This window comes from Lepisosteus oculatus, chromosome 24 (assembly GCF_040954835.1).
Source record: "Lepisosteus oculatus isolate fLepOcu1 chromosome 24, fLepOcu1.hap2, whole genome shotgun sequence".
Lineage (NCBI taxonomy): Eukaryota > Metazoa > Chordata > Actinopteri > Semionotiformes > Lepisosteidae > Lepisosteus > Lepisosteus oculatus.
The window spans coordinates 2,517,918-2,533,242 of record NC_090719.1 but is presented as its reverse complement, the minus strand read 5'-3'; the positions used below and the strand labels follow the sequence as shown (position 1 = coordinate 2,533,242).

The 15,325-nt window shown below is 52.9% G+C and overlaps 1 protein-coding gene across 3 annotated transcripts in view; it reads left to right on the top strand.

Annotated features, from left to right (window-relative positions):
- The window catches only part of gpr107 (G protein-coupled receptor 107), a 31,666-nt gene extending 18,474 nt beyond the window's left edge, over positions 1-13,192 (top strand). For all 3 annotated transcript variants that reach the window (XM_069183197.1, XM_069183196.1, XM_069183195.1), the window contains exons 16-18: positions 2,145-2,228; positions 3,250-3,377; positions 10,985-13,192. In XM_069183197.1, the coding sequence (XP_069039298.1) occupies positions 2,145-2,228; positions 3,250-3,377; positions 10,985-11,084 (312 nt within the window). In that variant the 3' untranslated portion in view covers positions 11,085-13,192. The remainder of the gene's footprint in view (positions 1-2,144; positions 2,229-3,249; positions 3,378-10,984) is intronic.
- Positions 13,193-15,325: the final 2,133 nt, after the last annotated feature.

The following is a 15,325-nucleotide window of genomic DNA, read 5'->3' as shown; positions in this document are numbered from 1 at the left end:
CCCCCCAAAAAAACATGTTTAATTGCGGGTGTTCTGTAGCTCACTTTTGCGTCTGAAAAGTCAGCCTGCCAACATGGATAACAGAAGCACAGAAAGAGAAAAACTGTATGTAACAGCGCATCAGGGCTCCTTGTGAACCGAGCGCCTGCACGATTTGTTGGTTTCAGTTTGTTTTAGATAATGACACTCTTCGAGTCTCTGCCACTTCTGTAAGGCAAATGCAAATTACCCACGCAGCGGCTGCTGGGGTTATTACTTTTTTTTCCTTTTTTTTGGGGAAAAGCGTTTTGTTATCGCTTTGGCAGCTATTTTGAGCTGTTTGTCTTGCTCTGCTCCACGCGGGCCGCAGGATGGCTCATTCGGCCAGCCTGCCTCTCGGCTGCTGTTCCCTTTCTCCTGGAGTTTTGCCTAACCCTCCCCCTTCCCCTTTAGTTTAGTGTTTTTCCAGCGGTGACTTGATTTGTTGGACGTTCCCAGGGGGAATCACAGCTCTCTTGCTCAGAGCGAGGGGCAATAAATAACTGCCCCTGCCGCCTTCCGGCTCTCTCCCGCTGTGCGGTGGCGATGCTCTCCGCAGTGCTCCTGCCTGTCCCAGGAGTGTGCGCCGGATGAAAAGAACCATCCGCAGCCAAGTCTGCACCAAAAGAATAATAATAATTGCTTACACTTATATAGCGCCTTTCTGGACACTCCACTCAAAGCGCTTTACTGGTAATGGGGAATCCCACTGCCACCACCAGTGTGCAGCCCCACCTGGATGAGGCGCCAGTCCGCTCCCCACACACCAGCTCTCAGTGGGGAGGAGAGCAGAGTGATGGAGCCGGTTCAGAGATGGGGGTCATTTGGAGGCCATGACTGGTAAAGACCAGGGGGAAATTTGGCCTGGACACCGGGGTAACACCCCTACTCCTCTCGAGAAACACCCTGGGATTTTTAATGACCACAGAGAGTCAGGACCTCGGTTTTCCGTCTCATCCGAAGGACTGCGCCTTTTTACAGTGTAGTGTCCCCGTCACCATACTGGGGGCATCAGGACCCTCACAGACCACACTGCACACCTGCCTTTTCTGCTCCTGGGGGTGTGAGTGGCACGATTGACGGTCTTCCCTTTTCTTCCGGATTCCGTCTCGGCGTGGGGACAGCACGAGACATCCCGTTCTCTCTGCTCGCCTTGTCGTCTTCTCCCGGGCTGCGTCCTGGACCTCCAGCCTTTCAGTCCTGGGCTCGGTCCAAGACGCTGCAGCTGATCTCTCTCCCGGTCCCATCTATTTATTGTTCGGGAAGGCGCTGAATCCTCTACCTCTGATTTTCAGGCATAAAGAGAATTTTCTTCCTCAAAAGAATATAGGTCTGTGCGCAGCACTGAAAGCATTTAATAAGGCTCTGTATCTGAAGTGCAGAAGGCTTAATGCGTAGAGATAACATCCCTCAGAGCTTAGTGTCAGCGCCGCATAGATGTTAATTTGCAGGGAATAGGTTAAGGATTCTTCTCTGAAGTTCCGAAGCCCCTCAGCTCAGTCTATTTTCAGAAGGAGGTTACTTCCATGGCTGGGATTTTCTGAAAGCTGTGCTGGTTTAGCGCTTCAGTGTTTTTTTTTTTTTCCTCTGCTCCAGCAGCACCGCTGGTAGATTTGCCTCGGCGTCGTGCCCTTCAGACTCGGGCCTGTCTGGGAAAAGACATGGCTTGCGAAGGAGTGTGACATGGGGGGGAGAAAACCTGCACTCAGATGTGCATCGCTGGTCTTCGTTTGTTGTGCATTCACACATTTGTAAGAGCTACCCAGGGGGTAAATGTGCATGGAGGTTTTCGGTGCATTCACTCTGTTTTACCATGGCACGCCCAGGCGGCCTGTGTTACCATGTCTTTGATTTCACCTTGCTTTACTGCACCTTGCCTGGACTCCAGTGCACCACAGCAAGTGTTTACAGGGGCATTGCGCCGGCTCTGTACGTAACGTGCAAGGCGCAGTCCAAATTCCTCACCAGCATGGTTTTAAAATGTTCCATCTGCCCCATTTGTCCTCATGGGTTCGTGATCTCGTATTTCAAGAGTCAGAATTGGGGCTCTCTGCTCTCGTGTCTCATTTAAAAAAATGCTAAGAAGTTTTCTCCCCTCTCTCCCCCCCACTCTGTTTCTCTTATAGATTGTCTGCTACATATACTTCACCCGGATCATCGCCATTCTCATCAAGTTCATAGTTCCCTTTCAGTGGAAGTGGCTCTATCAGGTAAGCGCAGGTTCGCCAGCAGACATCATCCACTCTGGTGTGCTGCTGAGCAGAGGAGATGTTTTCTGTGAAGAGGGCAGCCGAGCATGTCTGTTATATAGTGTTATTTAGTCCATTACCCAGGGTCCTGTGGTTTGAGATGCTGCAAGGACACCGGGGGCCGGACTGCTGGAGGAAGCTCAGGCTCTGTGTTCCCAGGTGCTGCTCTGGTGATTTCTTTCGTGGCCAGGAGGGGGCACTGTCAGTGCTGTAACCCCTCTCTCCAGTCGCTTGCAAGCCCATTCTCGGAGAGCCGCTGCCCAGCAGGGTTTGGAACCGGATCCTTAACTGATCACTTCATTGATTCCGTTAACCCACAGTCGAGATGTCACTCAGTTCAGTGGAGTGACCAGGAGCCCGGGGGGAGAGGAAAATGCAATCCCACTGTGGCTCTTCGGGATCGGCGGTCTGACCCGAGCTGTCTGGCCGGAGAAGGCCGGTCCGGGACCTTGGGATTTTGATTGGCCAATCGGCTGTGTGAGCCATTGACTGGAAGTCAGCTGGCTGACCTCGATTGGTCTCGACTTCACCCGACCCCTAACCCTGGGGTTTTCCTTTTAAAGTGAAAAAGAAAGCCAAAACAGTCGTTTTTAATTTGTTTTTAAAAATGTAAATTTATGGTTTCCCTAAAAAAACACAGCAAGGACTTAGTAGAACAGCTTTCCTCGCTGTTGTGGGAGGCTGGAACAGGCTGCCATCTGCCCCTCTGTCCTACTGGACTGCCAGGAGTTCAATGGTGCCATGATCTCCTCCAGCCATGTGGTTGAAGGTGAAACCCTGGCTTCTTTCAGGAAGCATCTGGATGAGATCCTGGGATCAGTGACCTCCTAGCAGTCCCACAGGACGGGGGGGGGGATGACCTCTTGCCTAGGTTGGGCAGCAGCCCCTGCTGTGATACCGAGGGACCCCACACAGTAAGCCCTCCGCCAAGAGAGCTGCTGCAGTTGCTGATTCTCTGTGCGCGCTGCTGTCTTGCCCTCAGCTCCTCGACGAGCTGGCCACGCTGGTCTTCTTCCTCCTGACCGGCTACAAGTTCCGCCCGGCGTCCGACAACCCCTACCTGCTGCTTCCCCTGGAGGAGGAGGAGGAGGACCTGGAGATGGATGATGTGTAAGATGCCGGTGGGCCGCTGTCTGTCGGGGGGGGGGTCCGGGTTCAGTCCCTGGGTGTCCCAGTCGCGTGCCGCTTCCTTCCAGATTTTTGAAATGCGTGGTTCCAGGACCTAAGTCACACAGAGGAGTTGGGAGCCTGGGGAAGTTCTCAACAAAGGGGTTGCTTTAAAGCCTGCAGCCATGACACTATGGAGTCGCCTTTAATGTTGGTTTTAAGCACAGAAAGCTCTTCGCAATGACAGGAAAATATCAAAAGAAGTGAGACAGGTGATGGAAAATAAAAGGAAAAGCCCTGATTTGCATAAGTATTCATCTCCTGTGTTGTGGAGACCCTCAAATAATGAAAGCGCACAAAATCACCCCCATGAGCCACAGGTGGGCCGAGTAGACGCAAAGACTCCACCGTGATGACCGAGGAGCCTTCTGAACCGCTCAGGGATGAATCGGCATGAAGGCACAGCTCAGGAGAGGGGTGTGAAAACATCCGGAAAGTCATTTCAAGAAACTCTGGGTGACTAAAAGTCCTTCTTCACGCCACCAGTGAGGGCACGAGTACTGCTCTCGTGTGCGAGCAGTCCGAAACCTTGCTGGATGGTGCCTGGAAAGGATGTGGAAATATTTTCGGAGAGTGACGTTCGGTGTTCCAGGGGTACGGCAGTGGTGGGCTCGGTCTGTCCGTCTCGGAAGTCACGTGATGCGCGTTTGACATTCAGATGCACGAACCTTGGTGCGATCGCGTTCCAGATTAGTCCACTGTAGCTGATGCCTGCACACACTCTTTAAAAGCAGCAGTTCAGTATTGACCAGATAAAACCTACTCGGGCGCTTTTTGGCGTGATCAGTTTTAAAAATGAACCCCAAGGTGGTAGACATTTCTTTTAACCACCCTACTGAGCCCTTTCCATTCTTTCATTAACTTTTCTTTCCTGCTAGTCTTTTTCTGAATTGTTTCCCTCTGATCTTTTTTTTTATGGTCCTTTCTTCCTTCCAAAAACCCTGTTTTGTTTTTCTCCATCCTCGGCCCTCCTTTCCCCTCTCTCCTCCTCCTCCTCTCTCTCGTTCGCTGTGTCCCGCTGCCTCGCCTGTCCTGCCCTCTGGAATCGGCTCCTCGCGCTCTCTCCCAAGTATTTCCAGAAATAACCCTGCTTGTGGCGCCGAGTGTCCTTGTTTTCGTCCTCACGGAGCTCAGGCGGCGTGAATTGCCTTTTTTTTTTGGCTGCTGCTGGTGCAAGGCTGTGTTGGTTTCTGAAACGGGAGAAAAGCAGTTTTTAAAACTACCCCTATGCGTTCTGCTGACGTGCAGCGGCAGACATGGGTGTCGGCGCCCTGCGTCTTTAAATTAGTCCGTCCGTTTTGGCGCGAGCCTCTTGATCGCTGCTAGCAAAGGAGCAGCGAGGGTTCGGTGAAATCGGGGGGTGTCGTCCCTGACGGCCACGTCTGTGCGGAGTGTCTGAACGGCTCTGGGCAGGAGCATTGCTGGCCACCCTGCGATTCTCAGCCCAGATTGTGGAGAGACGTGTGGGAGTCTGGATGGAGCTGCCCGGCCATGTTGTTGAAAGATGGAGCTGGAGGGGTCAGTTAACTGCCAAGTGCCACATGAGCTGGGAGTACCAGCCTGTAACAGGCTGCAGGCTCTTTAACTCTGTTCCAAACCCAGGGGGAGTCTGCACTGAGGAGTTGTGACTCTCCCTACGATCACCCCGGAAGCAGGAGTGTCGGGGCGTCATCAGAGCGTCGATGAACCCTTGCGTTCGTTTGAAAGAGCGTGGCAGGGTGCCCTGTGCCCTTCCTCGTTGCGACTGCAGCCTTCCCCTTGCTACAATCCTGGTTCTTTCCATTCTGGGCTTCTGTCCTAGTTCGTATTTATAAAAACCAGCTGCTCCACTCCGCACAGGCGTTCCTAACTCAAAAGAATATTCTCCGTCTCTCTTCTGCCATTGGCTTAGACTCCCGCTGTGCACATTAACCTATATAGAGCGCCGCGACAGGCACTGCTTTTAACAGCTGCTCGGAGCTGGAGAATCAGGGACCTCTTTTGCTTGCATGTTCCAGTGGCCTCTCTGCGGCATGGAGTTAACAGAAGGAAACAGGCACGTCACGTCCTCTGCATTGCTGGTACGGGACAGGCCCGTGTAAATGTACTTTGGCCACCGGGATGTATGCATTTGTAGCTTGAGCTGCTGTGCACGGCTGGGCCGTTTGTTCCAGACACACCTGTGAGACCTCTCCGTGTAGACGTGACGCTCTCTTATTCAGCTCCAAAGGCATTTTTTATCTCATGCCCCCCCCCCCCCCCCCCGTCTTTACCCACCTGTTTCATAGCTGAGGTGCCTCTGGCAGGCCTGTTTGTTTCCATGCCTGTGAGATACCGCTCAGAGGTTGGCTTTGAGCTCCCTAGCGGCCATTTTTGTACTGTAGGTGAGGGGGATCAGAATTGTAATCGGTATTCTGGACAAGTCCTTTCTTCTGCAATGCATACTCTCGAGCACGGCTTCGTGTGTGTGTGTGTGTGTGTTTTTTCCCCACTGTGCATCCTATCCCTCTAGATCAGGTATGTGGCTGAGCATCTGGCAGCCTCGCAGGGTGGACAGGTGGGCAGCCGCCCTGCGTCCGCCACGCCCTCCAGCCTTTGTGAGGTCTTTCGTGGAAACACGATTGGCACAGATAACGGGCCGCAAGCCGCGCGGGCTGGCAGGGCTGTTTCTGGGGCAGAGCGCCTGCCGTGCACCGAGGACAGGCGACAGGTGGCGCGGCGTGCGCCCTCTCGGAACGGCGATACCCGCGGAGCTCGGGCCCACTCTGGCCTCGGGTCCCAGGGCCTGTGCAGACCGCTCGTGCGAACCTCATTTCCAAATGAAACCGGCCAGACCCGTGACACTCACAGTACCGCGCAGTCCGAATGGATTGCCCTGTGATGGGCTCGGCAGGCAGGGCTGCTGCTTTCTGGGTCTTGGTCAAGGTGAAGCGGCCACGCCTCCAGTTTCACTCTGATCTCGCAGGTGTTGCCGCCAGTACGGTCACGGGGGGCGGCAGGGCAGTAAATGACAGCTGTCCTGACCGGAGAAACTGCAGGGTGACTCGGTGGATGAAAATAAAATACTTCATAAGTCCGGCCCCTAGTGAAACGATACAGGAGATGGCGCAGAGCTTCTTTTTTTTTTATTTCTGGCTTTTGGTTGTTTTTTTCCCCCGCAAGACCCGCTTTTACCAGTGAAAAAAAAACAGCCTCTTGGCTTTCCACTGATTAGTCGCCCGCCGCAGCGGCAGAGCCGAGCTCGTCGGCCCCCGCACCTGCAGTGCGGCGCTGTCTCTGGCCGCTGGCAGCAGATGGCGGGCCTGTGCCTGGCAGCTGCTCCCGCCCCGCCCCGCCCCGCGCGAGCCGAGCGGCGTGCGGGCGCCCTGGCTCCCCGCGCAGCTCTGCGTGTCTGACCAGACCTGCCTCCGTCCCTGCCAGCGGGCGCCAGCCTGGCACGGCTCGCAGGGCAGCTGCTCCGCTTGAGTGTGAGTGTGAGCCTGCACTCCTGTGTACTCTAGGGGAGGGTGGGCCGTGGGCCTGGGTATGCTCAAGGTGTACAGGCATCTGCAGATGTGCCTTTACATAATATTATTATTATTATATTATAAATAATAATAAGTTATTATTATTATTATTATTCATGCTTATATAGTGCTTTTCTGGACACTCCACTCAAAGCAGAATCCCACTACCACCACCAGTGTGCAGCCCCCCACCTGGATGAGGCGCCAGTCCGCTCCCCACACACCAGCTCTCAGTGGGGAGGAGAGCAGAGTGATGGAGCCAGTTCAGAGATCGGGGTTATTAGGAGGCCATGACTGGTAAAGGCCAGGGGGGAAATTTGGCCAGGACACAGGGGGTAACACCCCTACTCTTTTCGAGAAACGCCCTGGGATTTTTAAGGACCACAGAGAGTCGGGACCTCGGTTTTACGTCTCATCCGAAAGACAGCGCCTTTTCACGTTATATCGTCCCCGTCACTGTTCTAGGGCGTTAGGACCCACACAGACCCCACGGTGATCACCCCCCTCCTGGCCCCACTAACACCGCTTCCAGCAGCAACTGTAGTTTTTTTTTTTCCAGGTCTCCCATCCAGGTACTGACCAGGCTCACGCCAGCTGAGCTCCAGTGGGGCTGCCAGCTGTGAATTGCAGGGTGTTGTAGCTGCTGGCAGGCCTGTCTTGCACAGTTAAAACCGACCTGGCTCAGGTTTGCATTGGGGTTATGGGACAGCTTACCAAGCCCAGGAAAATCACCTCCAGTTGCTCTCGCACTGATGGATGAGTGTCTGGAGAAGCAGTATATTCAGGCACAGCAGCGCTCATCCCTTGGGGAAGATTTATTTTGGTTATTTTCGTCTTCCATTATGCTCCTCACTGCAGGCGGATGCAAGGGACTGCATGGCTTTATGCTGTGAATACTAACAGGCAGGTAATCAGGCTGCTGTGATAGAGCCACTCCCATTGTGCATCCCTCCACGAGTGTCCGTATCCGTGCAGAATGCTAATAGGCCGGGGGCCATGTGCTGCAGCCTTCTCCCAGCTTCCTGTGGCCTTGGCAGCGCCAAGTCCTCTTTCATTCCCAGCCGTTTCGCACTGAAAGGTACTAGAAATTCGCTTCGCTTGGAAAACGAGCCCGTGGCTCAACACTTTAAAGGGCCCATCAGTTAGGAAAGACAGTTGGACCTGGTTGTTCAGCAGGAGCTGTGCGGGGGGGGAACATTTTGCCAGTGACAGACGAGTTTTTGTTTTTATTCTATTGCCCGGAGCGACCGTTCCCATCTTCCCTTTGAGTTGACGCGAGTGGCCCAGGTGGGGGGGTTGGTCAAGTTGAAGAAACGCAGCCGGCGAGGGTTAATATCTCTGCCCCGCCTGCACACGTCCCTATAGCAGAGATTAGATTGGGGCGGAGCGGGGGCTCTGTGGCTCAGGATCTGCGCCAGTGGCTGGGAGGTTGCCGGTTCAAATCCCGCGGCCGGCAGAGGAATCCTACTCCGTTGGGCCCCTGAGCCAGGCCCTTCACCCCAGCTGCTCCAGGGGCGCCGTACAATGGCTGACCCTGCGCTCTGACCCCCAGCTTCTCTCCCTGTCTGTGTGTCTCATGGAGAGCAAGCTGGGGTCTGCGAAAAGACACATTCCTAATGCGAGAAATTGTATAGGGCTGATAAAGAAACATTAACATTAAATACGGTACGGAGTTTGGGTTTTGTTTGTCTCCAGACTGGGGCAGATGGCTGGTCCGGGCTGCTCTCCTGGCAGCTGGTCTTGTTGGTATGCTGGGAGATTGTCCTCCGCAATCGGGGAAACCCAGTGTGTGTTTTTATCAAGTTTGGACAGGCTGTGGCCAAGGGGAATGTTGAAGAATCTCTCCCGGTCTGATGTCGGATGAGCCAGCGCCTGACTTCAGCAGTTTTCTGTCTAGCAGCGGGACTGAGGGTTACAGGCAGAGATTGCCGGGTCTTGTTTATTAAAACGTGTTCAAATATTTCTCCAAAGGATGACAGTGTGACGTGGAGCTGTTGTTTTTGGGCAGCAATAGAAAATATTCCTTCGCAGTCCGAAACCTCCCCAGAGGGTGCACATGGTTGGCCTTCTTTCTCGTGGACAAATCTGCAAGGAAAGTCAGATTTTCTTTTAAAGGGAAGCGATCGTTCTTCAAACATTTAATCAGAATACGGAGGTTTCTAAACCAGGATCCCCATCAGCTCTGTTATAATCGGGAGCAAAGGGTGCAGTATGTCTGGAGGGATTTTGAGTGTCTAATCACAGGTGTGCAAATTCCAGTTATCCTGTAGCATTGCCTTGTGCACAGGGGAGTTGACTCGGCTCGTTTGCTGACAGGTGTAACCTGTTGTTTCCGAAGGGATGTTTCATTGCATTGAGTCTTATGGGCTGTGATAGAAAGTAGTCTGTTATACCGGGTGACTCAAGTGTGAGGAAAGGAGCGTTTACTGTGGGTTTTATTTCAGAGCGGCTCACTAGGAAAGGGTTTACCCTTTCAGGGAGGCGCTATTGGAAACCGAGCATTGCTCTAGAAACGCTTTCCTGTGGTCTTGGAACTCGCACCCCATCAGCTCAGTGTGAGCACTGCATGTGACTGACCAGCACGAGCCTGTTCGGTGTCCAGTGTTGCTGTTGAGCTGAACATAGTCCTCATGGTCCGGTTGACTGTGTTCAGATATCGTTGCCGCCCAGCACGGACCTGTTCAGCTTGGGCCCCCCCCTTCTGTACCCTGCTCCTCGGGCGAGAGCGATTCTGTATTCTGCATGGGGGAAAATTGCCGCATTGTGGTTGTGAGAGAACGCTGTTTTGCTGGTCTCATTTTCGAGGGTTCGTCCCAGTGCAGTGTGTCTCATGAATAATGAATTCACCAACACGAGCAGAGGTCTTTCAGCCCACAAGTGCCAGACAGCTGTAATATATGAACTACCCAGGAGCGCTGGCTGATGCCAGGTGTAATTCTAGTCCCGCTTTGTTACAGACTCGTCTTAGTAGAACTGTTTTGTTGAGTAAGTGTGAAGGGGGGGGTGCGTAACAAGAGTTTTGTTTTCTAAGCGAATCTGGAAGTGTCCTGTTCAAGCTGCTCTGTTTTCAGGAGGGGCTGATGATCAGAGCATTTCATGGCAAAAGAGCAGCCAGTGTCCGTTTTTAACTACATTACAGACGGGAGGGCACACGAGCATCTTCGCTCATGAGGAACTTGTAGACGCGTTTTCTGAGGTTCAGGTGCTTTTCGTTTATGGAGTGCTAGTTGAGGTTTATGAAACGACAAAGACCTCCGGGTCGAATAGAGTTTTAAGAAGCACAGCGGGAGGTAGGTCATCTGATCGTTTAGTTTTATGCCTCTGCTGTACCAGGTTCATCGGGTGCGAAGAAATTCGTATTCGTATAGAACATATAGCCAGCAGCCATATCAGCCTGCTGCTCGCCACTGTCAGCCCACTGGAGCTCATGAGGTGTGAGTCTGGTCAGTACCTGGATGGGAGACCTCCTGGGAAAGCTAAGGCTGCTGCTGGAAGAGGTGTTAGTGGGGCCAGCAGGGGGCGCTCACCCTGCGGTCTGTGTGGGTCCTAAGGCCCCAGAATAATGATGGGGACACAATACTGTGAATATGAGACGTGAAACCGAGGTCCTGACTCTCTGTGGTCTTTAAAAATCCCAGGGCGTTTCTCGAAAAGTGTTAGGGGTGTTACCCCCTGTGTCCTGGCCAAATTTCCCCCTGGTCTTTACCCATCATGGCCTCCTAATAACCCCCCTCTCTGAACTGGCTCCATCACTCTGCTCTCCTCCCCACTGAGAGCTGGTGTGGGGGGAGCGGACTGGCGCATCATCCAGGTGGGGCTGCACCCTGGTGGTGGTAGTGGGATCCCCCATGGCCTTTACAGTGGTTTGAGTGGGGTGTCCAGAAGGAGTGTTTTTGACACGTCGATCTGAGTGAAGCTCCTTGCTCAGGGGTGTGAAGGGTCCCTTCGGGGTACAACTGAAGCCCCTCCGGCTGGGCGTCTGTCCTTTCTTTCTGCCACCAGGTGGCGCCGCCGCCGCTGCAGCGCGTGCTCGTGGCTAATGCTCCTCTCCTCTCTTCCCCCTAGCGTGACCACGACGACGGGGGTGACGGAGGGGGTGAAGAAGGTGAAGAAGGTGTCGAACGGGCCCTCAGAGACGCGGGGGGGGCGGGAGAGCCTGGCGTGACGAGAGAGACGTCAGCCCACCCCCAGCGGCAGGTCTGATGGGCGGCTCCCTCTTCGGACTTCGGCCAAGTTCCTGGAGCTGGACGGGAGGGGAGGGGGGGGGCGGGGGGCTTCTGACCCCAGGTGTTCTGAGACGTGGGGGTGGGGGGACAAGCAGGACATTCGGACACGGCTGTCACGGCCCCCTGGACATTGGACTTGGCTTCCCTGCCGGCTGCTTGGGACCCCAGGGATTCGGCCCTAAACCTGTCAGCCGTCGATCTGCACTTTGTTTCCTCCGAAGTTAATGCCGACTCTGCTCATTGGAATTTTTCTTTTCCTTTTTATGCTCGAAGGTATTCATTGCAATGACTGGAAATCGTCTGCAGCTCTTTCTCTTTCTGCGGGATCCTTTCTTTATGTTGTTGTTGTTGATGTCGGCACAAGCTGTGGGGTGTCCAGAGCTCTAGGCGGAGTTGAACTTGCGCCCGGTTTGCTGGATAGGCGTGTCTTTCCAAAGGCCTCCGTGCCCACCCGGGCGGACAGTCCACCTGCTGTCGGGAAGACTCGCTCTCAAACCCAGTGGTCTCTCAGTGCGGGTCCCCCAGGTCTCCTGCTTCTGTCTCCAGCAGGACAGCCTGCTCAGAAGTGTGTCGTAGTTCTAATTCAGCTTTTTTGCCCCAGGTTTTTCTCAGGGGTTCCTGGTGGTCACTACTGTTTAATGTTGCCATTTCCAGTCCTGAAGCTTTTCTGATTCTCAATAACCCCTTCTGCTACAAAAGGCTTGGGAAACTGGGGGTGGGCTTGAGTCACAATTAGCTCGTTTTGAAAGGAGATGTGCCCCCCCGTGGTTCTTGAGGACCAGCCGTTCAGGAATCGCTCCCAGCTCTCTCCCGCTGCTGGGCGATGCCGAAAAATGGCCGACCTGCAGACCCACAACAGTCACTCCCATCAGCCGGTTGTCTTTCTTCCCGGGTCTTTCGGGATTGGCCCCACGCAGGAGAGCTGGGAAACCGGCCAGACCGCCAGCGCACCACCTCAGCGAGACCGAACACCCGTCTGGGTGTGGCGACAGGACTGGAGCCAGGGGACCTTCTTCCCCAAGAACTGCAGCGTGGCACTCCAGAATCCCGCTGTGGTGGTGGAAGTGGCATGCTGCCTCAGGGTGCGAAAACCACCAGAGGCTTTGCAGCGAATTGCACGTTAGCGCAGTGTTCAAGGGACAGCTCAGGGGACCGGATAAGCACTGCAGCGACGTAGCCGTCAGTCGGGAGGCAGTTTGGAAAGATCGCTCCTCTGCTTGAAGGCGCTGCATAATCAGATTCCTGTCCTTCTTTTGCCACATCAGTCAGGTACAAATTCTTTACCGCAGTCGGTTTGAGTCAACTCTCTTAAAAGTGTGGACGTCTGTGCACGCTGCAACAATGCATCGTTCATCAGGAAACACCCCCCAGTGAAACGCGACAACGGTTCGGACCGGTCTCGGCTGTGGACCTCCCAGCGCGCACTGACATGCCAATGACGGGAGTGTTGTGGAAGCATATTTATTAAAAACTCGAGAGTTTTCTTTTTTTTTTTGTTGTTGTTGTCCAGATTTACAGTGTAAATAGCTGCCGAAGTTTGGGCAGCGGGGAGACGAGTGTTTCTCTGGGCGGGATTTTCTGTGGGGAAAAGCCTGCCCACTCCCCCGCCCCCCTGATGTTTTTGACAGTTTTGCTCCGTGGCCGGCTTGAGATAGAGTGGAAGCATCTCAGCAGACGGCCAACACTGCTGGCTCTTCTGCTAACGCAGTTGGCTCGTTCCAGTTTCTCTCTGGCTCTGTCCTCCCTGCCTCCTGGTGTCCAGTCCGCCAGGTCCTGGGCTGGAGCAGAGGGCTCAGCCGCCCCCCCCCCACTGCAGGATGGCTGAGCACAGCTTTGAAATATACTCGTCCTGGAGCTCCATTTCACCCACACTGTAGGGGGCGGGCGGGGGGTGAGAAACTTGAAACTCGAAAGACTAATTTAATAATTTGCTGTGTTCTTCATGCTTCAAAAATTTCCCAAGAGTGAACCGTTTGCAGCGTAGAACTGTGATATTTTTAAAATGCTAACTTTAGATAAGAGAAATAAACTTCAGAGCTGCCACGTGTTAATTGTGAAGACTCTTTTTGTTCAAGTTTGTTACTTTGCCGATGGTGGTTTGACAGATGACTGCTCAGCGTTAACAATCCCAAACGGTATTTAAGCATTTCAGATTTTGTGTGTGTGTGTGTGGGGGGGGTGGGGGGGTTCAGGCATTTTGACGTTGTTGTGCAGAGTTTGTTCTTTATCAAACTATTTTATTGATGGAGTGGCACAGCGGCACAGTGGTGAGTATTGCTGCCTCAGCGCTGGGGTCCTGGGTTCAATTCCTGGGGTGCTGTCTGCATGGAGTTTGTATGTCCTCCCACAGTCCAAAGACGAGCTGGTAGGGTAATTAGCTTCTGCAAAATTGGCCCTGGTGTGTGTTCCTAGCTATGGACTTGTGTCCTATCTAGTGTGTATCCCTCCTTGCACCTGCTGCTCCTTGGGATAGACTCTGGGTCACTATGACCTTGAATTGAATAAGCAGTTATGTTGTGTTCCACCTCATTCAGATTAAATGAATTAACTTTTGGCTGTACTTGCTGTTTGCTGCTGTGTATCAGTCAGGCTGGATTCTAGAATCCAGAAGTAAAAAAGGATGAGTTCAGATGAGGTCTGCACCCCGGGCAGCAGGCCTGTCCTCTCAGTAGTTAGGCTGCTGTGTGACATGTTGTTCTTGTCTGCTCATTAGTAGTCATAAAGGTTGAAAGGTCGAAGGTCAGCAGGCTCCTTGCATAGTGCGTGCTTTGCACAGCATCTGTGAGCATGAACGTGCATTCAGACCACCCTCGATTGTTTAGCTAGGTACTGAGAATCGACTTCAAACTAAATCCTGAGCACACAGATCTGCTTATATTTGCTCCATGGCCCAATAACATGTCTCCCGAGTGTCGTTTTGCTCTTTTGTCAAGTCAATCGAACCAATCTTGACTGACATGACTAGCATTCAGATGGTAGCACACGCAAGGCTCTTTTCTTACATTCAGAACAAGAACGCCGTATAAATATTGATACATTCGGTTACCGTATCCAACGATAGAAAACAAATTGCAACAACAAAGTAGCTGAAGGCCACAAATACGTATTCTGAGATGTGTGCCAAGCACAGTTGAGTTTCATAATTAAACACGTGCCTTTAGGCTCCATGCAAAGCCCTTTCTTACTGTGCTTAGCTGAGCTAAACAGGAACTTAATTAAAACGGTTTCTCATGCAGCAAGTTTTGCAGCTAAGCATCCGTTTCCCTTTATGTACAGATTTTCCACTTTCCCACAGGTGCCAGACAGTAGCGTACTGGCGCACTATGGCTGCTGTCGCATCATCCAGGTGGGGCTGCACATTGGTGGCGGAAGTGGGATGTCCCGTTACCTGTAAAGCACTTTGAGTGGAGTGTCCAGAAAAGCGCTAAATAAATGATTATGAATAATTAAGCAATATAAATTTAAATTCATATGCATTAAAAATAAAGCAATTAATATAATAGTAATAATATTATAAACAGTATTTGCCTTTGAGTAAGACATCGGCACGCTTAAAGATAAGACAATGTCCTGAAGACGCTTCAGTATAGCAAGTGCTTATAAACTGGATTTATATCGGATAATTGCTAAAGATGAACATAGGTTTTAAACATAAGTGATGTTGTGAATGCACCATTCAAGATCATGCCTTCAGAGAGGCTGTGCAGGTGTCTTTTTTTTTCCCCACTTCTTGCAGGGCAGAGCATTTGGAATGCGGTCAGTGTGCAAGCCTGAATCAGACGACAGGACACAAGAGGAGTAGGTTCCTGACTTGCATACAAATACCCCCTCCCCTCCCCAGCTCTGAAGCATCCCATCCTCTGTACAACCCCCCCCCCCGCCACCTCCTTTCCCGGCGCTCGGATGATGTGGAGCTGTGCTGTCCGTCACGTCTCTTAGCGAGGGGATGCGCTCCAGGTAGCTCCCCACACAAAACATGTCTCCGCTTAATGACCGACACCGTGTCTCCAACACCCCCCCCCCCACGAAACATCTTGCTCTCAAACCCCCCCCCCCACCCGTCGCAGCCTGCAGTACGGAAGAAATTCGATATCGCTCTCGCGCTGCAACGATGAAGTCATCCCTCACCCAGAACCCTTGCAGTGAACTCCCGCGCTGCCGATGTCCCTGTCCGAGGGCG